This window comes from Heterocephalus glaber, unplaced genomic scaffold (genome assembly GCF_053883595.1).
Source record: "Heterocephalus glaber isolate CG9 unplaced genomic scaffold, H.glaber_assembly_v1.0 deba00001531, whole genome shotgun sequence".
NCBI classification, from domain to species: Eukaryota; Metazoa; Chordata; class Mammalia; order Rodentia; family Bathyergidae; genus Heterocephalus; species Heterocephalus glaber.
In genome coordinates, this window is record NW_028258329.1 from 11,506,103 (window position 1) to 11,532,644 (window position 26,542).

Consider the following 26,542-nt stretch of genomic DNA (forward strand, 5'->3'; position numbering starts at 1 on the left):
ATGGAAGATGAGGAAGAGAAGTGAGAAGGAGCAGGAGATGTCTATGGCTATAAGGCCTTTTGTTACTGTAAGGGAGGAGCCAGATTATTAAGAGGGTTGTAACCAAACAACATGATCTGTCTCACTTTCGAGGGTCACTCTGGCTGCTTTATGAGAACAAACCATAATAAAATAAGGAGAAAAAAGGATTTAATTTATAAACCTATGGCAGAAAGCACATTAGAGTTAACTGTAGCTTGGAACCATCCTGATGACAATTGAATGACTAGGAAATAGCCATATTTTGATTATTAAGAAAGTAAGGCCTGGGGGATTTGCAGACATTGTGGACAAGAAGATACACGGGAATGACCAGGGAGAATATCAAAATATCGGGCTTGAAAAGCTAGAAGAATGATTTACCCATTAATTGAGATAAAGTATGTTGGAAGAACAGGTTTGTGGTGCAGCACATTAGATGACATTGTAGAAAGAGAATACACACAGGCCATACAGTTTGGAGATCAAGCAAGAGGCCAGCACTAGAGATGTAAATTTATGTATTATCAGCCTCCAGATAGCACTCAAAAGCATCAGACTGAATAACTTTAGCAAAGAAGTAACTATAAGGAGAAATGGCTTAGAAGTGATCCCTAAGAAAGTCAAATTTAGAATTTCAGAAAAATTGAAGGGATCAGAAAAGGAAACAGAGAAGCAGCAGATGGTGATATATGTACTCAGAAATGTGGTATCCTGAAAACCAGATAAATCATTTTTAAAAAGAGGCCCCAGCCTAATTCTGAACAAAATAATCAGAGATTTTGTCACTGGCTTGTGACAAAATGCTTGGCTCAGCACAACAAGCATTTTAATGGAACGATTCAGTAAAAAAAAAAAAAAAAAAAAACCATGAATTTGAGAAGAATAGGGAGTTTTGTAGACAGTGAGGAGGCACAACACTTTGAAAGTGATTGTTATAAAGAAGGGCAGAGAAACAGAAAGGTATGTGGAAGGGAATGTAGTAATGACCTAGGAGAAGCTGAAAAAAATGATTTAAAAGACAAGAAGAGGTGGAGCAGAGCTCTTAACACAGTGGGAAGAATGGAATTCCAGTGTAAAAGCTGCAGGTTGACCTTAGCAACAGTGCAGGCCCTTAACTGGTTTCGGGCGGGGGCAGTGGGTGGCATAGATGCTGAGAAGGGTGCTAGATATGGAGGGGTTGGGGGTAGTGGTGGAGCACTTGTATTAATCATAGTCATTACCTAAAAGTGGAGATGAAAAGGTATTAGAAGTTTGAGAGAAAAAAGTTAGGAGGTCGTCTAGGAAACGACAAAGTAGACTGGATTATAAAAATGTAATAAACTACCAGTAAGAACTAAATATATTTTCCTGGAGCCATGATTACCTGAGACTTTACTACTGGCAATAACACCAAGGTAGAGAAGGCAAAATATCATTTTAAAGATGGTCTGTGGAGTCTGAGCTAAATTATTGGTGAGGAATCTGTAAAGGAGAGAGCATAAATTTAAATGCAAAAGATATACTAAGCAGACTAAAAGCAGGTGGAAAGAAAATTAGTGAACTGAAAGTTAATTCCAAAGAAATGCCTCCAAATGCAGACCAGAGACAGAGGTATGAATATGTAAGTCAGGTCAAGAGACAAGGGGGACAAAAATAAGGGCTGTTTTATGTATGACGTATCTGTCATGAGGGTAAGGTAGTTAATGAGAGAACAAGGAAGAAGTACTATGTGAAAATATAAATGCCTGAGAACTTTCTAGAAATGTTGAAAGATATTAATATAGGAAGCAACCCCCCCCCCCGCTAAAATAATTCTTTTCAGGATAAAGATGAATCCAGACTAAAAAATATTCCACTAGTACTGAAAAACACCAAGGGGAATAAAGAAACAGAGAGGACATAATTCAACTTAAAAAAAAAAAAAGCAATTTGAGTGATGTTATACCTCAGGGTAAAAAGGGAAACAAGATAGAAGAATAATGTTACATACATATCTTTTTCAGAAATTCAATTTAGAATACTTTATATAGCAAATTGTCTTTAAAGAAGAGTCAAGCAAACTCATTTTCAGAGAAACATGGGCTAGGAATGCTTACAAAAGACCCTCCTATATTTAAAAGAAACACTTCAAATAGAAAATGGGTATGCCAGTCTAAATAAATACCAACTTACAGAATAACTGAAACCTGATTTTCATATAGGAAAATAATTTAAGACTTAAATATAGGATAGCAAAAACCTGTAAATTGATATAGGCATACATTGATTTAAAGAATTTTAATTTTGCGTCTGAGTTACTTTCAACATTGGTGTTTACTTGATCTGTTTCCGGTTTTTTATTTTTGTTTTTTCCTTTTAGTCATTTTTTTTGCAGTACTTGTGTTCTAACATAGGACCTCACACATACTATTCAAGTGCTCCACCACTGAGTTGTTACATGTCCAACCTTTGTCTTATTTTGTCTTTGTGGAACCTATAAAGTTAATTCTACCTCTCATGGAAAAGCAAAGCTAAGAATTATTGCCAAGGCATTCCTAAAAATGAAGCACAAATAAGGAAAATCTAGGCTAACCCTAAATGATGTTTGTGTAATATCGGGGCAGGGATAGCCAAGATACCAATGGAGAAGCCCACTTATAGATGGAAAGCTGATGTATGGCTGCTATAGTTTGGTTCATGAATCCACCCGAGGCTCGTATGTTGAAGGCTTTATCTCCATCCCTGGGCACTATTGGGAGGCAGTAAGACTTTTAGGAACTGGAGCCTGGTGGGAGGAAGTTAAATCATTGAAGAGCTGACCTTATAAGAGATATTGGAATTCCGGTCTCTTCCTATCTCTTTTTTGGCTTCCAGGCCACAGGAAAATAAATCTCTGGGAAGCGCTAACACCATAAGGTATTATGGTATGTCGGACTCACAAGGATGGGTCAAGAAACCATGGACTGAAGTGTCTGAAACTGTGAGCCAAAATAAATGTTAATTCCTTATAAGTTGTTTCTGGAAAGTGATAAACAGACTGAAAGTTAACAGAATGAATTTGTGCGAACCATAGGTCACTGAGAAAAGGCAGAGTATTCCATAAATGTTATGACACAATTGGTCCTTAGATCATTAAAATAAAATCAAACCACAAGCAGACTAAAAAATAGAATGTCAAAGGCAAAACAATTTAAGTTTTCAAAGAATTTCCCAATGACTTTGGTAGTAAGGAAGGATTGCTTAAACACAACACAAACTGCAGTAAACCTAGAAAACACTTGATATCTTTGAGAAGATATTTCTATTGAAAAGAATTTTTATCTAGATTATAGAAAATAAGTCTACAATTCAATAAAAATGTAAGATGAAAAGGAAATTAAACAACAGCATAATAGAGAAAGAAGACCCCAAGGGTCCCATAACATAGGAAACTCATTAGTAAAAGGAAAAAAATCAGATTGAAACCACAACAAAGTACCATTTCACACAGCAGATTGACAGAATTAAGAAGTCAGAAGAGGCCAAGAGATTTCTGAGATGTAGAACAATGCCAACTTTCATTTGATGCCAATGGTTCCATCATTTGGGAAATGGTTCACATTAACTCATTAAGAAGAACATATATACAAGATAATTCAGAAACCCCATGCCCTAGAGCAGTGGGTCTCAAACTTTAGCATGCATGGAAAACACCTGGAAGACTTAAACATGGTTGTGGGATCCATCTCCAGAGCTCCTTGTTCAGCAGATTTAGGGTGAGGCTGGAGAAATTACTTTCCAGAAAACCTGGAGACTCTGCTATTCAGGCACCACCCTGGGAACTACGGCCCTAAATTCTTACATCTGTCTAGCAGATGACATGTATATTGATGTTTACAGGAGTGCTTTTAATAACAGCCAAATAATTGAAAAAGCTGGAATCCATCCCAATGTCTAAATAGAATGAATACACAAAACAATTGATTCATAAAATTAAATACTGTAAATAATAAAGATGAACTACATGGATGAACATGAAAATGGTATTGAGTGATTCAGTTTGCAAGTTACAAAGTAAGGTATACAAATGTTACTTGATTTATTTTATAAAACCTTCAAAAACTAGACAAAATTGAATTGCATTTTTCAGCAATTGATATCGAGTCTGCAAAAACGGCAGCACGTAGCCAGGAGCGATGCAGAGCATTCAGTGACTAGGTTGCTTCTGGGGATAGAGAGGAAGAATTCAATCAGAAAAAAAGTAGAGAATTTTTTAAATAAGGGGAATTTTCAATGTTTAAGTAAGTGCAAGAATGTTAACTTATTATTATTGCTTAAAATAGGTGTGTATAGTGTGTGTACGTGTATTTCTATACACTCCCTTGTACATGTGATACAATAAATTGTTAAAAGTAAACATCCAGTCACATTTCTCCAGAACCCCAATGGATATGACTCTGCCCTGACCTAGGAGTGCTTTCCAGGACCATGGATTCTGAGCTCCTAAGCAGCAACTGCCACTGGTTAACAACTGCCTTGAAAGAAGAAGTGCTAATATTTGAAGTGAGGAAGGCCAGGGTGGAGAAGCAAGCAGAACAGAAGAGACACTGAACAAACAAGACCTACACAACAAGCTGTGATGGCCACAGAGGCGCAGGGAATCCTGGGGTGGGTGCTCACTGTAGTTTCATCTTCCTCCTCTGTGTATACACATGGACAAAAGGCAGCTGCCTCTCTTCCTCACAGCCTCATGCCTTCCACCTCTGAAACCCCTACCCCATACCTGTGCAAATTTCTTTGTAGTCAAAATGTTCTTAAGATAATCTGTAGTCTGTTAAACTTGCAGACATGCCATAACTACTACTGAGAACACTATCAGTTTTTTTTAAATGATGTCAAGTCGTCCTATTTGACACACTGTTTACCAAACTCGCCTAATGGGGACGCCTTTGTTTCTCCTGTCACACATCTTTAACCTATGAAATACTGTTCATTTTACAGCACTTTCACAAATGTTAGCCACTGCCAAGGCTCATAGACAAAAATGCCCTCGAGGATAAATCAGGTCAAGGTGCAGGAAGCCCAAGAGGGTGGACACAGCCAGCTCCTTCCCTGGGATCCATGTTCTACTCAGCATCAGCTGACCGTTTTATGCACAATTACCCCTCATATTTCCCAGTCTTCTGATCTTTCCAAAGCTGCTGATAGGAATGAACTACTAATGGACACAAATTGGATGCATCTGAAGATCCCTTGGCTAAATGAAAAAAGCCCATCTCAATGTTTTACATACTGTAAGACTCCTTGTATGAGCATGTAATACTGTCAAAGTAATAGTGAAGTGAAACTACAGAATTTTAGTGAGAGGAAATATATAAGTGGTTGCCAAGGCTCAGAGTGAACATGGATGGGGAACGTGAGTTTCTCTGTGATGATGGCACAGTTCTGAGTCTTGACTCTGGTATGTAAACTACACAGCCCACCCCAAGGACATATGGAAACCCATGAAATTGGAATCAGGTCTGTACTCGAGTTAATAGCATTATGTCAAAACAACATACACACTCTGGTCAAGCAAGATGTCATCATTTCTACAAGATGGATGAAAGGGCACAGGAACTCTTTACATCATTTCTTTTAACTTCTTGTAAGTCTTAACTTATTTCTAGATCAGAAGTTTCTTTTTAAGTTTATGCATGTGAACTTTTCCAACTTCTTAATGTAAGGAATAAATTCAATTAGTTTTACAATAATTTGCTTCCTCCCCAAACACATACACACATAAGCCAAAAGTAGCCCCAAATGTTTGCCATTTTATTGTGAACCAGGGCCCAGATTATTCCAACATATTCCTAATTCATATATTATTCACTGTAATTTCCTCACTTCCTATCCATTCACAACAGAGCCAAAGAATCACCCAGGGCCCAATTATGTGCATATCGCCCTCTTGCTCAAAGTCTTTTATTCATTACTTCCCACCCTGCATAGAATTTAAAAGTCTTCATTTGCTATTGATGGCCCACCAAATCAAAATATGACCTGAACTTACATTTACAATGCTTCCTGTCTCTCTCTCCTATCACCATTCCTAAATTCCAGGCACATAAATTTGTTATTCTTTTAAAAAAATTATCTATTTTCTTTCTCAATGCTTTGATTCTAAGTGTCTCAGGAATGGCCATTTTTATTCTTCACCAGTTCCCAAGGTAGAACAAGCCATTCTTTCCATAAGATATTACAGACCTACATTTTGTCTAGGACCAAATTTATTCTTGTTCCTTATCTATTTTCCTTGCCAGAAGTATTTTTCTCTTTAAAATCTTGAATCACTTATTATATATTTCTTACAAAACATAGGATAATGAAGTCTTGTATATAACAGATACTCAAAAATTTATTGAATTGAAACTGGAAGTCAACACTTAAGAATGTAAAGGTCTAACCTAACTCTACTCATTGCTACACAAGAGTGAAATTGGGTAAGGTCACAGAGAAGCACTTGTAAAGTATAGAAGTCAGAGGGTGGATAGGGAAGCCCTGAACTAGGATCCAAACTATGGCTCCGGATAATATAAAATGCAAGAGGGTAGATCAAAAAAGACTGAGAATGCATGAATGCCAAATAACTTGCCCTCCACAATTTGTGAAAATTTGCGAAAATTTGCATGTGCCTTGGAATGCATGAGCACATGAAAGTCTCAGTAAATGCTGTACTTCTGGGCTGTACTCTGTATAAATGCTCAGAAAGCCAAGTTGATCAAATATCTATCACAGCTTCCAAATCTACCAAGACTGCTGCATTAATTAATTCAAACAACCATTCATCTAAAATGGGGCATTTGTCATATATAATGCCATATAAGGTATACTGCTGTTATATACTGGACTTATATAATTAAAAAAATAATAGTTTTTTCACACAACAGTTACTAGTATAAACTATTATAAACATGCACACCTGTACATCTAAATTTGAATCCCATATACTTTAAGTGTAGTGTTCAGTTAAAGTACTAAAGTATGTTATTACATATGGTACCATAAAAATTAACATTATTTTTAAATGAGAAAAATAGTTATAATTTAACTAGATTTTTGGTTAAGTTTGAATATGGTGCCAAGTGATCTTGTTATGTTGATCTTTTTCCTATTGTATTTTCAGTAATTCTGAGAAAATTAAATGTTATAATATTAAGCATTTACTTAATGGTGTTGAGGACATACTTTGCTTCTAAATAATGGCTCTGTCTGTAGAAGCTGTGTTGACCAGAAAATATTAGTTACAATCTTTCGTCTATAAAATGGCAAGTAATATCTGCCTCAAAGTCTGTGGGCAGGATTAGAGGCAAGGATGAACTTGAGTGATTATCATCATTTTTTTATAAAACAGTTGCAAGATTATATTCAAGTAAAAAAGGAAATACTGTATAAGGAAAATCACTTAGAATTTAAAGTTACTTCATCTCTATTTCACTATTTTTGTAAAAAGCTGCTTTGATCATTCATTGGTTCAATGGGAAGATATTTACCAAGTCATTATCTTGTGTTAGGTTTAATACTAGTCAATGGTATGCTTATAAATGTTAACATCAAGTGGGAGAACAGAAATATAAGCAATGACATGTAGTAAATATGTCATGGCAGCAGTAATGACCACAAAGACTTCACATGGCTGGAGAAGGCAAAACATCCAAGAGGGCTGGATCAAACAGTGATGGCTAGAGGTGAGGCAGGAGAACTCAGTGGGGTTCTTTTCATGGCAAGTCTTATATGTCATAGTGGTAAGTTTACAGTGTGGTCCCCAATAAAATGAGAAGTCACTGATGGATTTTAAATAGGTAAATGATAAGATTAGATATGTAAGTAGTTAATTTTGGTAGCTAAGTATTCTAAATTTGGGGAATGGGATAGGGAAATGAGAAATTTAAAAATAGGATGAATCTGCATCAGCTCCAGAGGAAGGGAAAGATGACTTTTGTCTGAGATATAAGGGGTGATTCTGAGAACATGGACTTTTGTTAGCTCTTTGAATGTAGCACAGATCTTCATGAACTCTGTGGAGTCATGGGGAAACTCCCTGGACTTCTCACCCATTCACTAGCAATTGCTTCTGTGTCCTGGACAGCCTTCAATGTTCTGCACTGTTCCCTTTTCCTCTGTATTAGTCAGCTTCCCCACTCCTGATACAAGATACCTAACACTCACAACATATAGGAGGAGAAATTTAAGTTAGCTCAAAGCTTCAGTGGATACAGTCTATGGTTATCTGGCACCAAGACAGATACATCATGGCAGAATAGCATGGCAGAGCAAAGCTACTGAATACATGGTGGCCGAGGAGCAGAGCAGGGGAACAGTGCCAGAGAGGGAGAAGCCCAGGACCACATACAGTATCTAAGGTCAGGCCTGTATGACTCAACCAGACACACGGAGAAATGTGCTTTCCTGACACCGTGAACATTTCCTAAACCAATGAAGATGACATAATTAAAGTCAACTGTCACCTTTTTTGTTTGACCTCTGGAACCAGCCCATCTATTCACTCCTGAACTGGGTTCTAATCTCATCTACCTAAGATCTACTGTGTAGGATGCAGGCACACAACTTCCTCATGGATTTTCTGCCCTCCAGCCATATGCTAGTAACCAAATAAAATACCACTAATCTTTCAAGTTTCTGATAATGTAACTCCCATACATTTCTAACTGTAGTCTTCCTAGACACTCGCAGATTAAAATGTCCACAGCACATAACCTCTTCCTCCTCCCCCATGTATAACTCTCAATGAAGTAATTCCCATGCAAGGAACAAAAGTGGCTCCTAAAAATCTTCATCCATTGAGAAGCAATATGAATGGGAGATGGAAATGCAGGCCCTAGCTGAGGTTGTCAGGACAATGGTAACCAAAGAGCATGGTCCTCTTCTCTGGAACCCAGTGTCACATAGCAAAGGGAATTAAGGTTGCAGGTGGAGTTAAGATTACTAGTCATCTGTCCTCAAAATAGGAGATGAAAGGAATTACCTGGGTGGGCCCAATATAATCACAAAAGTTCCTAAACACAGACAAAGAAGGCAGAAAGATAGAGCCAGGTAATGACTTAAGAGGAGTGGTCAGAGTGATGTCACCCGAGAATTTAAGAATCTGTCCTTGCAGATCTGAAGATGGAGGAAAAGACCATGAGCCAAGTAAAATGATCAGATTCTAGATGTGGGAAAAAGGAAAGAAAGAACCAAGATGGCCCTTCCTTGATGTTAGCTTAGGAAGAGCTGGGTTATACCACCAGTGCTGTATGGGATCTTGAGCCATCTAGGTTTAAGGTAATTTGTGATAGTAGAAATAGAAAATACAATAGTATAATATCAAAGAGGTGAACACACCCAGTGAGATTATGAAAGGCTATCTAGACTTCCTAGAAAACCTATGTACACTTTTGGGAGGTGCCACTGGGTAGAGAAGGGGTCTTGTTCTTTTGGGTTCAGTCCTCACCAAGAAAGAGGTCAGAGGAAACAACACCAGTCATGGTACAGAGGCAATGGCAAACCTCAACTTGGATAGAGCTAAGAATTGAAATGCCTTTCCCTAACCAACATTTTACCTCTTGTCCACGAATAAAATCTTCATATTTCTGCCTGCATTTCTAAGTTCTGCTCTAGTTTCCATAATATATAGAAAGTTTACCAAATTACTCTTCATTAGGTAGGTTTTTCCCAGAAATCCATGTGCATCAAACATTATCACTGTTGGTGTCTGTGTGGCATTGTCTTTGACTATTTCCACACAACATAAAAGGACTAAGTTAGCTCACTGGGGGAAATTAAATTTGGTGTCTTGTCTCCACGAGGCAGAATTTAATCGACTATTTCAATTTTGGGTGGGAAAGACCCCAACTGGTAGTTTATTCCCAATAATTTTTCAGACAGACACCTACAATATTGTCACATTTTTACTGTCTTCTATGACTGCTTGAAGAATGCATAAAATCTTCCAAATACCAACTGTACAGTAACACTACACTGAGCATTGCTCTGAAGAATGTTAGCTAACTGCATTCTGATGTTAGAGAAAGTGTCTATATATCAAATTCGATATACTCATAATATTAATTACAAGGTGGGGGTTGTAGAGTAGATCTTTCTAGAAATAATTAACTTCTATTTTCTGATTTTCAATATATTAATGGATGTTTTTAAAGAGAAAAAAAAGGCTTCTAACCTATAATATACACGAGTTCCTGACTAGTTTTTCCCTCCTTTCAATGTAAGGCATTTTAATATTTTCTTCATGCTTCTGACCACCCCACAATTTTCATTTCTTGATGATTTTATACCAATGGGATAAAAAGTTCAACAGTCACCTATGGCCCTGTAAAAAGTCCCACTCTGCTCATAAAAGCAGAACTAGTTTACAAAGTAGAAAAGCACTAAACTAAGTGGAAGGAAAAAAAAGCTTGTAATGTAGTATGACGATTGGCTTTTTCCCCCTATAATGATCATAACTTCAGGTCTAGAATCAGACAATAAATTTCTCATTATGCGTTTTTGCAGAAGCTGGCAATTGAGCAGTTTCAAGTCTGATTTTGGTAAATACGTCTTTCAAAGACTTCTGCAAGTTCTCTGATTAAAGAGAGGGAAGAAAAATCCTCACACCTTCATTTATTTCCTACCAAGCTGATTATCTAAAGAGGTCAAGAGAAAAATTCCATTAAATGTACTGATAAGTGTCTCACTTGTTTGAGAAATGTAATTCTTGGCCCCGTGGGACCCACCATGGGAGAAGTCCAACGGCACTCTAATTGTACTCTACATGGACAAGCAGACTCAAAACTGTTCTCTGACTTCGGTCACATGAACAGCAGGCTGCGACTGTGACTGAAGCTTAAACTTAACATTTATGACTTACTCCTTCATGTTCATAGAAGATCAGAATGAATGCAGAAAAAAATGCTCTGGGTAATAAAGCAAGTGTATCTAATTAGCATTAGTGCAGTGAGAGGAAAGCAGATCACTGTATTAAGTTACTCCAGTTGCAGCTTTATTTCTGGCACTAAAAGAAGCAGGGTTGCAGTGAGCTCACATTAAGTCTGCAATAGCTCTGGACATATTCAACCTGCTTAAAAAAGACTGCAGTGTCTTAATTCAGGACCCTCAACTAGTGATGAGTGAGTGATGCTATTTATTTAGAGCGAGAATGTCTTGGATGTCCTCACATTAGAGTACCAATTTGCTTAATTGAAAAGCAAAATTGTGTATCAGTCATACACACTTGTCACTAAAAACAAAAACGATGCCAAGATTTGGAACCTCTTCTCCCTTACAAATGCTTTTAGGAGTCTTGAATGTATTGTGATCCGGAGTCCAAGCCACTTTCTTACAATACTGAGACAACAGTGTGGATTAAGAAATTCAAAACATAGTCTTAAAGCATGTGCCCACACATACATACATATTCACTCAAACTAGCTGTTGCTCACTCAAATGAGAGTTTAAATCAAAACCCAACAACCACCATTCAATTTTTGTTCTCTTATGTTCAAAATCTCTTGCATTATGTCAATAAATACGTGTCTTTGAAACCTAAAAAATCCTATTTAAAGATCTTTTTACTTTTAATGCTTTTAATAATCAGACAAAAATACTAACCTTGATAACATGAATATAAAATTAGGTCTTCCTCAACTATTTTAGAATCTAATCCTTTTCAGGACAAAATAAAAAGTATTTTCAGTGGCTCTTCGAAAGCCAAGAAGCAGACGTTCAGGTAAATCCACAGCCAGGAGATTGTTTATTTTAAAAAGCTATTATATATGCAGCCCCAAATTAGGAGTGAGGCTGAGGGCAGGGAATGTCTAAACCATCACCACCTGTTTGCCCTGGAAAATCACACTTTCATAGTGAGCCCCTTCCTGACCAATAAAACTTAGACAACTTCATCATGAGACGTGAGTCCCTCAGAGGGAACATACTTGAAACCTACATCCTCGGTCTCACATTTCTTCCCTGCTCATATTCGGATAAACCAACCACAGTAAAAGCAGCCTTCAGGGACCACGGTGGGAAAGGGAAGGGGAAAAAGAGGGAAAAGGAGAGGGGATGACTACTTCCATCATTCTTTTTTTCTGAGACTCCTACCTCCTTTTGGTGAATTACATCACTTCTTCAAATGCTCTTTTTCCTTTCTTTTTTTCCCCTCCTTGAGAAAAGAATTCTGTGTTACATTTTCTGTGCAATAGAAGAGATCCAACTTTGCAAGTTGAAAGCAAGGGCAGAAAAGCCATGGCAAGTGTTTTAGTAATTAAACGAATATGCATAATGAACCATATGCCCAAAGGGCCTGTTCTTCATGGGGCCAGATTTTTGTTTGAATTTTTAATTTTTATATACAGATGAAACATGCAGTATAATCTACCAACAGTGTGAGATAACACACAGTAAGAAAAAGTGCGAGGGACAGTCTGCATACAAGCAGGGACAGGAGATCCTAGAGAAATGCTCTTCTGAAGATTTCGATTCACATGTGTTTTCCTCCCTCCAGCAATTGTTCCCGTCATCTGTTCAGAGTCTTCAAGAGACACATATAATGAATACACTGACAGCTTTATACAGGACAAGTAAAATACAGTGCCATCAGCCGAAAAGTGTGACTCTCCCATGGGACAAACAAGGTTTTCTTTTTTAAAAAAAATCCTTCTACACCCATCAGTCAGACTACCATCTTGAATTACAGGGAATCCTCCCAGGTCTCTTTCAGAAGCTACATAAATATTATATTGTAGGCTCTAGGCTGTGGTGGATACAATATGTATTCACATTTGGGATGGATCTAAGGAGAATTCCGACTTCGGGATGGGCAACTGTACTGAGTGGGCAGAGAACAGAGAATGCTAAGGTTGGAAACCAAGTTCACCCTTTCCACTCCTGCAACTACACAGTGTAAATTTAATGACTTCATTATGCTCTTTGGAGGACATAGTCCTCAATCCTCCCAAAGTGCCATTGTGAAAGAATTGGTAAAACCTTCTTTTAGCTTTGCAGTGTCATTTAGAAAACACAGATATAATCAAAGCAACTTAAAAGATACAGAATCTGATAAAATTGCTACATCAGCTTGCAAACACTCAAGATTAGAGCATGTACAGTCTGATGCAGAGAGCAGAGCTGTTTAAAAATATGTTTGTATATTATCTGAACTTTACAAGGAAGGTCTGGATAAAGTTATCAGGTCCTACACGTGGATGGGTTTTGAATACGGCTAATTCAGGGAAAACGTTTCAGAACAGAGTGAGTGTGAGTGTATGCTTGTGTGTGTGTGTGTGTGTGTGTGTGTGTGTTGGTGGTAGATGCAGCACAGAGGAAATGCTAAAGTTCACTACTCTCCACATGTTTTACTGAAATAACTCAAATACAAAATGCCACGCTGCACACACTAAGGCACTGAGAAAAGATTATGGAAACCTATCTGATCAAACGTCAAAGCAAAGCCTTCACCCCTTCCCGGCCCTGCCTTTGAACACAGAGGTGTTCCTTTTCATAGTGTAAACACCAGAAATGGAATGCAGAGCATTTAAAGAGCAAGTAATAATGGAGCTGTAAATAACATCTCTCATTGCTTTCGCTCCTAATTCAGAGTTTATGCCTTTGACACTGGCTAGGATACTTGATCTAGTGGTCTCCGTGGAAAGACAGATAAACTTCAACTGCAGGCAGAAGACAAAAATTGACAAGCAGCGTCACCTTTCCTGACTGTTTAAATCCTTTAAGGAAGTGTCTGAGCAATTAGAGAGGGAGTGTAATCTTTGCAGAGTGCATTAACACTCTCCGACCTCTCAGACAATAGATCAGACCTCAGACACATAATGCTTCCCTAAGGGTTTTTAGCCAGTGTGTTTGATCTCTTCCTCACTCTGCCTGTGTTCCTGTAGGTATCATCTGCGTCAAGGCATTATTCATGAGCACTCTGTCCACTCCTGGAGGCTGGACCTCAATCAAGTAAAGAGCTGGGCATCACTATAATCCTCAGTAGGATTTTTCCTTCATCACACACACACACACACAAAATTCTTACTTTTTTAAGCTACAAAGCCTATTCTGTGGAAGTGAATTAGTTGTATTAATATTCATAAGTCATTTGACGATCATAGGGTATGGATAGGGTCAACCCCCAAAACATGCTCTGCTTTTTGCTCATAAAATGAACTTCATACTAGATTCATTGAGGAGAGCCCTCGTGTGTGATAAACAACGCTGTTACAAAAAGAAAGCAAAAAGGGGAAATCAAATAAAATCCTTACACTGCAAGCTTTTAAATCATCTATCCTGCAGGTTTCTCTGCAGGATGACTGGTCAGGCAATAACCTATTTCCTGATGAACACATCCTGTTCCAACTGCTAATCTCACAGCGGAGGCTTGGCTTTTACCATTTATTATAAACATTTTCAAGAACTGCTTACCACGATATATTTTTTAATGGATTCGATTTTGGTCAGCTGCTAACAGAGCAGAGAACTGAATATTCTTTATATGAAGGCTGCAAAATAGGTTTTCGGAGGGCCTGGCTTACCCTTCTTCTCCCTCATGAGTAATTGGAAGAGCAATTGAAACAGAATATAAGAAGGCCTAAGGTTGCCTGCCTTTTCTTTCTTTTCTTTTTTTTTTTCTCTTCTCCCTCCTGTCTATTACAACAATTTCTAGATCCAAGGGTATGATATACAGGATCTTACTGGTTTTAAACTTTATCATGAGACTGAGTGAAATAGTCAGAAGAAAGACAAAGACTTAAATTCTATCATTGCTCAAGACCATCACAGTTGTGAGGATGACACTGAACGGCTAAAGCATAAAGATTTAAACAAAAATAATTACATTTTCTTATAATCAAGGCAGTTCCCTTTAGAAAATATGCACGGCAATGTTTTTTTTAAATGAAACTAAAAGAAAATAGAGCTGAAATTAGCTTTATGCCTAAGCAAATCACTCTAGAGTTAGCATTTTCAAACTCAAACTTTTAAAAAATGGCAAATATATATATATTATATTTACTAAAGGCAACTTAACTTTTGAACCTTAACTAGCAATAAGGAATGTGCTGCCAATGACAATGCATTAGTTTTGCTTTTGACTCTGCCTAATGTCCAAAATTAAATAACTAAAAGAATTGAAAACATGTTATTATATCCACTATGGGTTTTAGTTTTAAAAGATATTATTTATGCTTTGTTTCTATCTCTGCATAATATCTTTCAAGGAATTTGTGATTCTGAGCACATTAAAACTAAACCACCTAATGTCTCCTGAATTTACTGCAGTAATTTGAAGGTGTATCTTTGGGTAAATACTAACACAGCATAATGTCTAAGCAACTAGAGGAATCCACCAAAGTTAGACCTAACCAAAGGACCTTGCAGCTAACTTTAGCTTCAAGGTAAGTAAAAATGAAGTACAATCAAAAGGTTTAAGGGCCGGGGATTTAGCTCAGTGGCTCTGGCACCTGCCTCGCAAGTGCAAGGAGCCAAGTTTGATCCCCTGGGACCAAAAAAAAAAGGTTTAAAATGGCAAATTGTCATATAAAGTCACTGTACCAACTTGGTCATATTCTGAACTTTATTCCTTCTACATGAAGTTGAACATACTACAGAATATGTGAGAACATTATTATAAAAACAAAACAGAAAATTATACAACATGGAAATTAATTTTTTACTAATGTAATAATTTCTGCTTGTAGGTTATTATATCGAATTAAAATTAAATTGTTGAAATTAAAATCCCCAAGTAGTCCACAGAAATTTACCACAGGAGTTTTATCATTTATGAGTTTCTATCGCCACCTGCAGGACTATCTTCAAGCAAAAATGAAGCCATCAAGCTATTTGCTTCTTTTTTCTTTTTCTCCTTCAAATTTTGTTTTTGAGGGAGTTCAATTTCCCAGAAATATGTTATTGTTTTGAAAACATGTACATTATAAAGAGTTTTAAAACCACCAATCAAATGCAAAATTGACTTTGCCAGAAGAGGTATAGCTAATGAGAACACAAGCAGCCAAATTTTCAACAGCTGAACATAAAAGGCCATTTCATAGTTTGCTCAATAGAGTTTGGGGAGGAGAAATTAGCACATAGAAGTTTCCTTTAAAATTTGTCATGGATTGCATTGGTTTCCAAGCAAAAATATTTGTTACTGTAGTTTGCAAAATATAATTGCGTGTACCTAGATTACCTCAGAGTTGAAAAAATACTATTACTAGCAAATGCATAATATTCTGTTTCTCTTTAAAAAGAAGGCAAATGTAAAAATATTTCACAAAAAAATTATAACCCAGTAAATTAAGAACAAGATTTTATAGCACAAGTAAAAACTCATTCAAACCCCAAAATCATAGATTATCATCATCACTGTCTCTGTTGTCATTACAGTTATCTTCATTATCGGCACCACTACTGCCCAAACATCTTGACGTGGACAATTCATTTGCTGTGAGAAGAGTTGGCCAAGTGCACATTCAGTAACAGTAACGTTTAAGGTCTTTGATGGCATATTATTCTCCTGAAGAGCAACTGCATAGACTATTTTCCAAATGTAAGACTTGAATCTGTGGATCTTGTGTAGATGCAGTTCATACTCGTGAACTAAAGCCACATTTGCAAAGCTTATGACCATAAAAGCCCCACTTTATAAAAATGAGGCAGGGCTGAGAACCCTGTGTTGCAGCACGTTATGCAGTTTCAGGGAAAGTGGTTTACAGAAGCTGTCTCTTCCCCTCTGAATGAATACAAAAGCCCCTCCCACTTCTTCACCATCCTATGGCTCCATCTTTTCTAGATTAAAACAGCAACAATGGGTATCTCACTTCATAGCAAGTGTGCCCAAAAGTGTATTTCTTTTCTTCTTTCTTTTCCTTGCCACAAAATGAAGCATCCCTGACAATCAGCCAAAAGAGAAACTTTCAAAAGCCTGGGCAGAAATATCAAAATCATTTTAAAGAGCCAAAAAAAAAATATGAGTTTGCATTATAAGAGGATCCCAGGGAGACTAAAACAATCCATAAACACTCCACAAGAACACTATTTAGATGATTATACCTTGAATGTGATTTTGATTTGTCTGTATATATTTTGGGGAGGGCATAAGTGAGACTGGTACTCTAAGACCAACGATAATTTTCCCCACAAATACATCTGGTATTTGAAAAAGCCAATGATACATACTTAAGATAGAGGGAGAGGCAACAAAGCACATCTTTCTGAATCATAAATCAAATGGCAAAAGTACGATATGCTGTAGTAAATCCTAACCAGACCACAATGAAGGCTTCTCTTCATAAACATCGGATCAGGCAGCTAGAATGATTACGGGGCTCTCTCATAACTGTCACCTGTGGTGGGTCTAATTACAGGCTACCCAGGCAAGCACGCCCACATTGCACAGCAATAAAAGGGCCCTGTGCCTGCCAAGCCCAGCCAGACAATGCGAGCACACGCTACCTGATGCAGAGCCCCAAAAGATCAGCCAGAGAGACTAATAAAAATGACAGCTTGAAAACAAATAACAAAAGTCAGAGTGCAAAAAAAAAAAATGCAATATCAAATTAGCCAGAAATATAAGTGCTGAGCGTGGTTCTTCAACAGGTCAAACCCTGTACAGGGAATGGTCATAACTGCTTCCACATATGCCAGGTCCCTCTCTTTATTTCTACATATGCTTTTGCATTTTTGCATTACCCAAAATGTTCCCACATCCAGGTGTCACATTTAGAAGTAGATGGGTAGGGAGAGTAAAAATGAAAAAATAAGAGACCCCTGATTCAAGAACTGTTGATCTCAAGATTCGGTCAGCTCTCTCCTTCCTCTTCCAACCCTCCTACTCCCTGCTGTCTTTTGGTCATTTTGCTGCTATTTAGCAACAGCCTGTTGCGGCCAGGTCATAAACAAGCCAAGATAATGCATATCAGACAAGATGATGATAAAGTCATTAGACTGTCTTTAGATTTTACCCACTGATGGGGCACAAAGGCTGTTATAATTAGAGCCAGAGTTGCAATAAAATTAAAGTGACTGATGTGCATTGATTCTAGCATTCTTCCTAGCAGCACTGATTAGATGACTGTTGTGTACTCCACACCATCTGAAGCAGTATGGATTTAATCCTCGGCCTTTGCCATTTTGCAGCTTCTTAGATGCTCTTACAGTCCTTCCACCAAGTAGCTCTATTATATGGCATAGTTCTATAACGTAACATTAACCTGAAGCACGAGGTCAGTGAGATGAAATTCCTCCCGTTTTGGATGTAATTTGTGAGGGCAAACAGTAAGAGAGCTATCCCATTCTTGCAGGTGGGACTCCATGCTTTGGGATTTGTTGGTTGAATGCACACTACTCAGTCCTGGAAATGGCTGGTTTTTGTTATGCTTGGATTGTAAATGTCACCCAAAGCCTCCTGTGTTGAAAGCTTGTTCCTCAGCTGATCACGCTGGGAACTCTGAGAGGCGGGGCTTAGTTGGAGAAAGTATGTCTCTGAAGAGTAAAACTGGTCCCCCAGGCTTTCCCCCTTGTCTCTTTGCATTCTGGCTGCCTTGAGGTGTGCAGTTTCCTCTCTAATATGCTCCTTCTGCCATGGTGTTTCTGTGTCAGCTCAGGCTTAAAGCAATGGAGCCAACAAATCATGCACTGAAAGCACTGCAATTGTGACCCAAAGTAAATCTCGCCATTTTTGCAGTTATTTTCCTTGTGTATATTGTCATAGTGAACGGAAGCTGAGACATCTCTTGAATAATCATCATAATATTTAACACCACAGCTTGTATCTCCACCCTGTGACTGAACAGGTCCTCCAATAGTCTTAGTACAGCACATTCAGGACACTGTGTGTGTGTGTGTGTGTGTGTGTGTGTGTGTGTGTGTGTGTGTAATGAGGCTTTTCTCTGAATCAGAAGAACACCAAGATCTCCCATTGTTAGTTTTATCAGATAATAATTTCTACCCATACTTATAGCTCATTTCATACTTTTTAATATATCCATGCTTATTATCTAGTTTGATCCCCAGAAGGCAAAATTTATGATATTAATTTAAATACCACCTTTTGTTTACAAATATAAGAAGAGAAGTTGAAGGAAGTACAAAAAGGGGGCAAGTAAGTGAGAAGGGTGTTGGAGAGAAGCTGGATGGGATAAGGAGGAAGAGGAGTCAGGGAAAAAGAATGGGACAGGTGAAAATAGGAAAGGGTTGCAGCTCTGTTCTAATAGTGTATCAGATGCTCGAGCTCTGGAGGCCAACCTACAGCATGCACGCTATGCCTGAAGCAGCTATTTTTGTCACTGAAAGCTCTAAAAGTTTTGCTATCACTGCTTTAGACCATCAATGGTTGTGGAAAAAGAAGGAGGAAGAGAAACAATATTAAAGATGCTCAAGCATTTTCTGCATTAAGGAGCCACATGACTTCTAAAGTCTTTCCTGTCTCAAAAATTTAAGATCTAAAAATGAAAATTACATTCAAATCAACAGGATATCCTTGGAAAGTAAACTAGCCTGAACTCACTGGATTCTACAGAAACAAGGGATTCTAAGTCGAAAGCCCAGAAAAAGCATTTCCAAAATGTGCTCTGCTTTCTGAGTGTGTATGTCTGTGCACTTGAGCTTGTATATTGGAAGCGTTGGTTCCATTACTACTGTTGTTGTTTTTAAGTTCAAAGCAAAATATGTGCCTACAAGAACTTCCCAAAAGCAAGCCCAGAGGAGGCAGTGGTGGTGACAGGAGGCTCTGATATAGGGGCTGGCCCTATAATACCAAAGGCAAGTTAACCATTTTCTTCTTATCTAACACAGCTGTGTGAGCAGAGCAATGTTTACTGCGGGATTAAAATAATAAAAATCTCACATTTATTAGTGAGAGTCAAGATGCTCCAAAATGCCAAGCGATTTAAATCAGTGTATCTATGCTTCTGTCTAGAAGTACAATTCAATTATAAGGCTGAAAATATAAACATGAAACTATGCTAAAATAGTTGGTAGTGTCTCTTTATATCTTCAACAGCTAATCTTTTTAATGCAATTACTATAATTTTATTAAATGGCATAATTAGTTAATGCCTGAGAAGTTGTCAATAGAAGGTGCAATTATGTTGTAAAAATTATAATCACAATGTGCAGTGATGGATTGTCCTTATTAAAAATGCTAAAAACTTTAAAATATTTTTTAAAGTATATTATGTAGTCTCTCATGAAAAGAAAGACATAGGAAATCATCTTATAAATGTTACGGCAAAAAACACATTTGCAAATATTTTAACTATTTTTGATATTATATATACATTTTGGATTTATAGATATGTGAGTGTGTGCATATATGAGCATATTACAAGATACTTAAAAATCCTCTCCTTCATATAAAATGGCTATGACAACTGTGAAATTTCTTTTTTTTATCCTTACAGAAATACCATTTGTCTTTGACTTGCACCTGCACAAACACCTACCAAATGAACTGTGAATCTGCTTTGTGTGTCCAATAGTTATTTCTACTGCATGTCGAGAAAGCCCCTGAAAAAGTCTAATCAAATGCAGGTACAGCGAGTTTTAAATAAATTGGTGATAGAATTTTTATAAAAGTAAACATTTTAGACACAGTTAACACATAAATATCAAAATCACCAAAAAGACATCGGACTAGCATTATTTGAAGAATCCAATCTCAGAACAAAATTGCAGTTGCATTTGTCAATTCTAACACAGCAAAATGAATCTAAACATTCTTTAAACTACAGAGGTGGCATCCAATTTTTTCTAAACTGTTTTCACGAACTGTTCCACAAGTCAACTTTTTGTATCTTCAATGGCCTCTGCTTATTGTTTGTGTGTGTATGCGCACACACAAATACATGTACATACATGTACATGTACGTTAGGAGGGCTGGTTCTATGATTGCTGCTATTATTTTTAATTTCAAAGTGAAATTAATTTATACTCGTGAATATTCTAGGGTCTCTAAAAGCTAAGAATTCTACAAATGTTAAGCATAGGATATCGTTAAGAAAGTGGAGAGTCTTATTTTTAACTTTACTGGAGGGAGGATGATTGAAGCCTTAAATCATGTATCATACACAGACCCTGTCAACTTTGAAGAATAGATTTATTTTCCTACACTCAAAAAATTAAGGAAAAAGTCACAGACGCTAAAGTCATAGTTCTATGAAGATATCCATTGATATATGGTAGATTTAGATTACTTTCTAACATCAAACGTAGAAATTTAATAAAGCAAGGAATCCATCAATGCCCCACACACTTGCCTCTCTAGATTAATAGGTGTGTACCTGAAGGATTGGTGGAAAAGCAGAACTACATAAATGCACTCATACTTTTCAAGGCATCAGGAGACCTTTACTATTTAACATAACCTTCTAACGATGCCATCTGTCATGCGAATGTTATTTGAACATGTGAAAATGCATTAATACCATAACACAGGTGAAGATATTTTATAGAAAAATTTGGGGTTTATAACATGAATCTATATTAACAAAAAATAAAAGTAAGCAAAAGAAATATTCACAACTGGTTCTACAATAAACATATCACAGTACAAAATTATCTTTAGGGAACAAACTATTTTAAATAATGTAGCTGCACTGAGACACTAGGGCTTTAGAACACAGCTCTCTATTAGCCAGAAATGTGCACCTGTTTCTCTGATTGCTATTGGGCTCAGATATTTTGAAGAAATGTACTACTACAATCAATAACTGTCCCCATTCTACCCCTATCATTTATGTTGATCAACTTGGGAAATATTAAAGAAAATCTGAAATATATAGATTCCATTCATGACCCCTCCAATTAGTTGCACTTGGCCAGCATTTTGCATTTTTTCCTTAAACACTCTTCCGTATCATTTAAGAGTATTTCCCCAAAGTAGGGATAAAACTAAAGATTCCAGTTTGGGGACTATTCTGGCACCAGAGAATAGGATTTTTTTTAGATCATCAAGCTGGATCCCATGAATGTCAGACATACGTAACACCAGAGTGTGGGCTATTCCCCAGGAATATTACTGGTATTCCTACCTTCTGCTTCTTTGATTTTAGCTATGTCACCTGTGAATGACGTGACTGCCATTGGGAATTATTCCCACCATATAACAAAGATTTCTCTCCTCTAAAGCATCCCAGAGTAGACTTAACTTCCAGGCGTATTATCCACACATATATCTGAAATAATCAATATGGTTGCTCCTAGAGGCAGTATCCAACTGCAAGGACCATGAGATCTGCATCCTGTGCACTGGTGACAGGAAATGGAGCCCAGTAATTGGGCATATGGCTTCTCAAGCCAGATGACCTCGGGTTCAATCTTAGCACTGTCTCTTAAAAACACATGAGCTACAAATTTACTTAACCTATATAGGCTCATTTTTCTCATCTGTTAAAAGAAGGTAGCAATTAGCACCTATACCATCAGATTATCCTGAGAATAAAAATGGGGTAACATTTCTAAAATGTTTGGGACAGTGTCTGATACAATGACATAGCATGAACTATAAATACTCTTAGAGTTCAAAGTCTGGGTGGGAAGAACCATACATTTGTACATAAAATGTCTGTTAACAAATCTATTTCTATGGAAATACATAGATACTCTTACTTCTAGGCAAGATGTTTTAGTTACATTTGGTCTCTGTCAATAAAATTGGCATATTAATTTTTCTTTCATCTGGAAAGTCAAGAATGCAATTTTTGAAGGGAAAAAGAGCTATACATAATTTAACACAGATTATTAGGTAAAGCTTAGTAAAGGCAATACACCAGAATACGTGGAAAACTTAGAGGAAGGAGAAAGACTCAAAAGACAGAATAAAACAAATTTTAAGTATTCATCATCACAAAATAATTGAACTTGTGAAAACATGATTTGGAATGTTCTCACCACCCAAAAAGCCCCATTAAATTTCTTACAATAACAATGAATTCAACAATATGCAGCAACATTACTGTGATTGTGGTCAGTAATGAATTCAAAGCAATTTTTCTCTCTAGGAGGTGACAATGCAGTCATCTGTGTAGATGTTGAGGAGAAAAATCCGATGGCAGATAGGGTTTATGGTTGGGCAGCCTAAGGAGCTTAATTCTTCCATGTCTGTCCATCTACTGACTGGACCTCCATGGACCTAGATCTCTTTGTTTTTCCTTCACAGCAGCTTTCCACAAGATAGGAACTATGTAGGTGCATAGCCGTAGAAATCTTCTGAAAATGTGTATTTTGCTTTCATAATGCCTGAAAACAGCTAAACACACTGCCGAATGTGTATGTTTTGTATCATCTGGAATAGAGACTAGAAAATGAAGTTAATAGGCTATTTTATGTCTTCTCACAAAACAAGGTCAAAATACTCTTCCATTCTGCCCTCTGTGTGGGCCCCAGGACTGCTTCTAGTACTTCTAGGAGCCCCACAGGAACAGCTGGGCCAAAGCAGCCCCTTTCACCCCTGCACCGTGAAACCATGACCATCACTGATCCTAATTTCCAACAGAGAAGAAAAATCTGATCATTTAATAAGTCCCGGTCTTTAAAACCATACTTCAGACTACCACAGAACTGTTCTGCCCTAGAACACCCGGGCAAACAAGCAGAACATGAACAAAGTGCCTCATGGAGGAATAAAGACCAGGAGTAGCATCCAGTGCTCTGCAGGTGACAGCACAGCATCAGTCAGCCTGCACCACCCTGGCAAACAGAGTGGGGTCACAGTGGGCCAGGCAGAGACAAGGCTGGGCTTCCCTTCACAGCCTCTCTGCCTCTTTCTAGCCCCAGGCACCTGAGGATACAACACCCTGAAGAAAGACAGACACATGGAGACCCACAGACTCTGATTATAGCACTGCTGCCAGTGGCAGTCCAGGTGTGCCAGCCTGTTACACAGGCAGGCAGCCAGCCAGTCCACGGGAAGGCAAAATGCTTCCCCGCTGAATGCAATGCAGGCTCCACTACTAATATTTTATTTTAAAAATATTTTAAAATAGAAGGGAAGAAAATAAACTACACACACAGTTCTACAAAAGCATCTTCTTTATAGTCTCTTGCTTTAAATAACATAAATGATTTTAAATATCATTATGATAGTATTCAGTAACGAAAAGCAGTTTAATGAAATCACAGCTCATTGGCTTAGGGAAAGTAACCATCCACCTTGCTATCTCAGTGGCACTGAAAGCCACCCTGGCTGGGTTTTATGAATGTGGTATAAACATTTGAACACAAAGTTTCAAATTCAAACTAAAATGTGTCTAAGTGACCCCCTTTCATTCCAGTATTTTCAGGACAAACACATGATAAAATTTATGTACAGGGTCATCTCTCAGTGTCCATGGGATATAGGTTTGAGGAGCCTGATAGATAATGGAAATCTACAAATGCTTGAGTCCTTTATATAAAATGGTATTGTATTTGGATATAACTACACACAGCATCTCATGCACTTTAAATCAACTCTAACCTACTTATGATGCCTAAGATAATGTAAATGCATATAAATAGTCACTGTACTGTGCTATATAGGGGCAAAAGAAAAGAAAAAAGTCCATACTTGTTTAGTAAAGACACATTTTTTTTCTGGTACTAAGGATTGAACCCAAGGCCTTCACATTGAGATTTTTCTTTTCTTTTCTTCTTTTCTTTTCTTTTCTTTTCCTTTCCTTTCTTTTCTTTCTTTCTTTTTGAGACAGTGATGCACTAAGTTGCCCAAGTGGTAAGATTTGAACTTGTGACCCTCCTGCCTTAGCCTCGTGAAGTGCTGGGATTGCAGGCGTGCCCAGCAAACACAATTTTTAGACCTATTGTCAATCTGTCATTTGTTCACTCTGTGAATGCAGAAGCTGTGGCTACAGAGGCCCGATTGAATCATACTTCTAACTGATTCTGCATTTTTTCCATGCCATCCAGAGGGAAAAATCCCCCATACACACAGACACTGGGGCTGCCACAGTCTCATAAATTCAGGTGTCCTGGCAAATCAAGCTTTGGGAAACCAGAGGTAACAGCACCTTCATCTCTTTTCTCCGAGCTTCAGGTATCTGAAGGCGAGATGCTTCTACCTCTGTTTGCCAGAGCACTCAGCTCTAAGTGGTGTCTGGCAGGGAGGACTCACCCAGGCAACAGGCAGTGGAGAAGCGGCCCCCTGCCAAGCCCACTTCCTGTCTAGAAGTCCCCTCTCCTGGACAACCTATTTCAATTCATTTGTTCTAATCTTACTTCTGATCAGGCCAGCAGCCCATTAATCATTCCTGTCATCCCCCTGCAGAATCCAGGGCAACAGATCTCTGTTTGTCCAAAATCACAGTGCCAGAAACTGAGCTGGAGCAAGAGGAAATTCTCTGCTCTTTACCGCACTGGCTGGAGCACTGATTGGAAGCCGCCACCAGTTGTGTTCATTTTCCTCTTTTGGCCAGAGTTGTACAGAACATTCCATGGAAAGTTTTGAAAGGGGATTCAGGTGGGAAGTGGAGCTGGGGAGGCTGGGGAGGGACCCGACATGTGAAGCCACCAGCTGAGGAGGACATGAGAAAGGGACGTGGAGAAATAAACGGCAAGATGATGGATATGGGTTAACAAATCCCTCATTAGTAAGGCTCCATGCTTTAGCAACTTCCGACAGCAGAGGAGGAGTGTTCAAGGTAAAATGTGCAGGCAGCAAGGTCCTCTGTCCCCTGAAGTGGTGGAAAAATAAAATAAAGTAGGCCAAACAAAGCATCCCTCGGTAGCAAAGAAAAAGCCAGTTATGGAGATGATGCACTGGATTGTATAAAAAAGGTAGAAATGACCCTGAACCCATTCACACTTGAAGCTCACATAATTTTTATAAGTCTGAATCTGTGGAGCAGGAAAGAATACTAAGGACATACTGACAACAGAAGACAGAGAACCATGGAGAGTGCTGAAATCAGACTAAACTTGGCCTCTGACTCCTGTTCACTCTGAGACCACTCACACAGCAGATGAGCTCCACAGTCATCTCTGCACAGCTTGGAGATGAATGGCCCCATGTGCAGGATTTACCATTTGGAGACTTGGTTTCTCCTTCCATGTCTGACATCACCAATTTGATCAAGAACAAGTCCCTTTATAAATGAGGGCGAATGCCCAAAGAGGTAAAGTGAAGGCCCTTTGCCAACTCAGAAGTCCTTCCAAGATCCTTGGACTCTCCTAGGTGGCCTTGAGATCTCTTGCAGCTCTTTGACTCTATGATTTGATTATGCTTATCAGAGAAAAGAGCGCATTTCACACACAGGGGTGTTTCTCCAGGGTGGCCCTGAGTCAAATTGTAATGGGTAGCAATCAATTATGTCCCAAGTGGCTCTATATGAATAAGTGTTTTAACATCACAGTTTGTGAATGATTTACTTAAAACCTAAATTATAGCCATTTAGCTATAATTTAGTCATGAGATTCTTTTAGCTGCCATTTTTCAAAAATTACTGGCAGCCATGGTACAGAAGAGAAATACAGTCAGTGGGGAGACTATGAATTTGGCTATATAACAGCAATAGGGATATTTAAAATATGGAGAACACTGGCTCACTTAAGCTCACCAAGAAA

The 26,542-nt window shown here is 38.0% G+C and overlaps 1 protein-coding gene across 8 annotated transcripts in view; it reads right to left on the bottom strand.

The window, feature by feature from the left end:
- Nucleotides 1-26,542, bottom strand: part of Mctp2 (multiple C2 and transmembrane domain containing 2) — a 251,357-nt gene that overhangs the window by 48,049 nt on the left and 176,766 nt on the right. Inside the window, exon 19 of one of the 8 annotated variants that reach the window (XM_021264780.2) lies at nt 1,933-25,653. The exons of the other annotated variants lie outside the window; for them this stretch is intronic. Within the exon in view, the coding sequence (XP_021120439.1) occupies nt 25,585-25,653 (69 nt within the window). The 3' untranslated portion in view covers nt 1,933-25,584. Of the gene's footprint in view, nt 1-1,932; nt 25,654-26,542 lie in introns of those variants that run through there. 8 annotated transcript variants of the gene reach the window in all.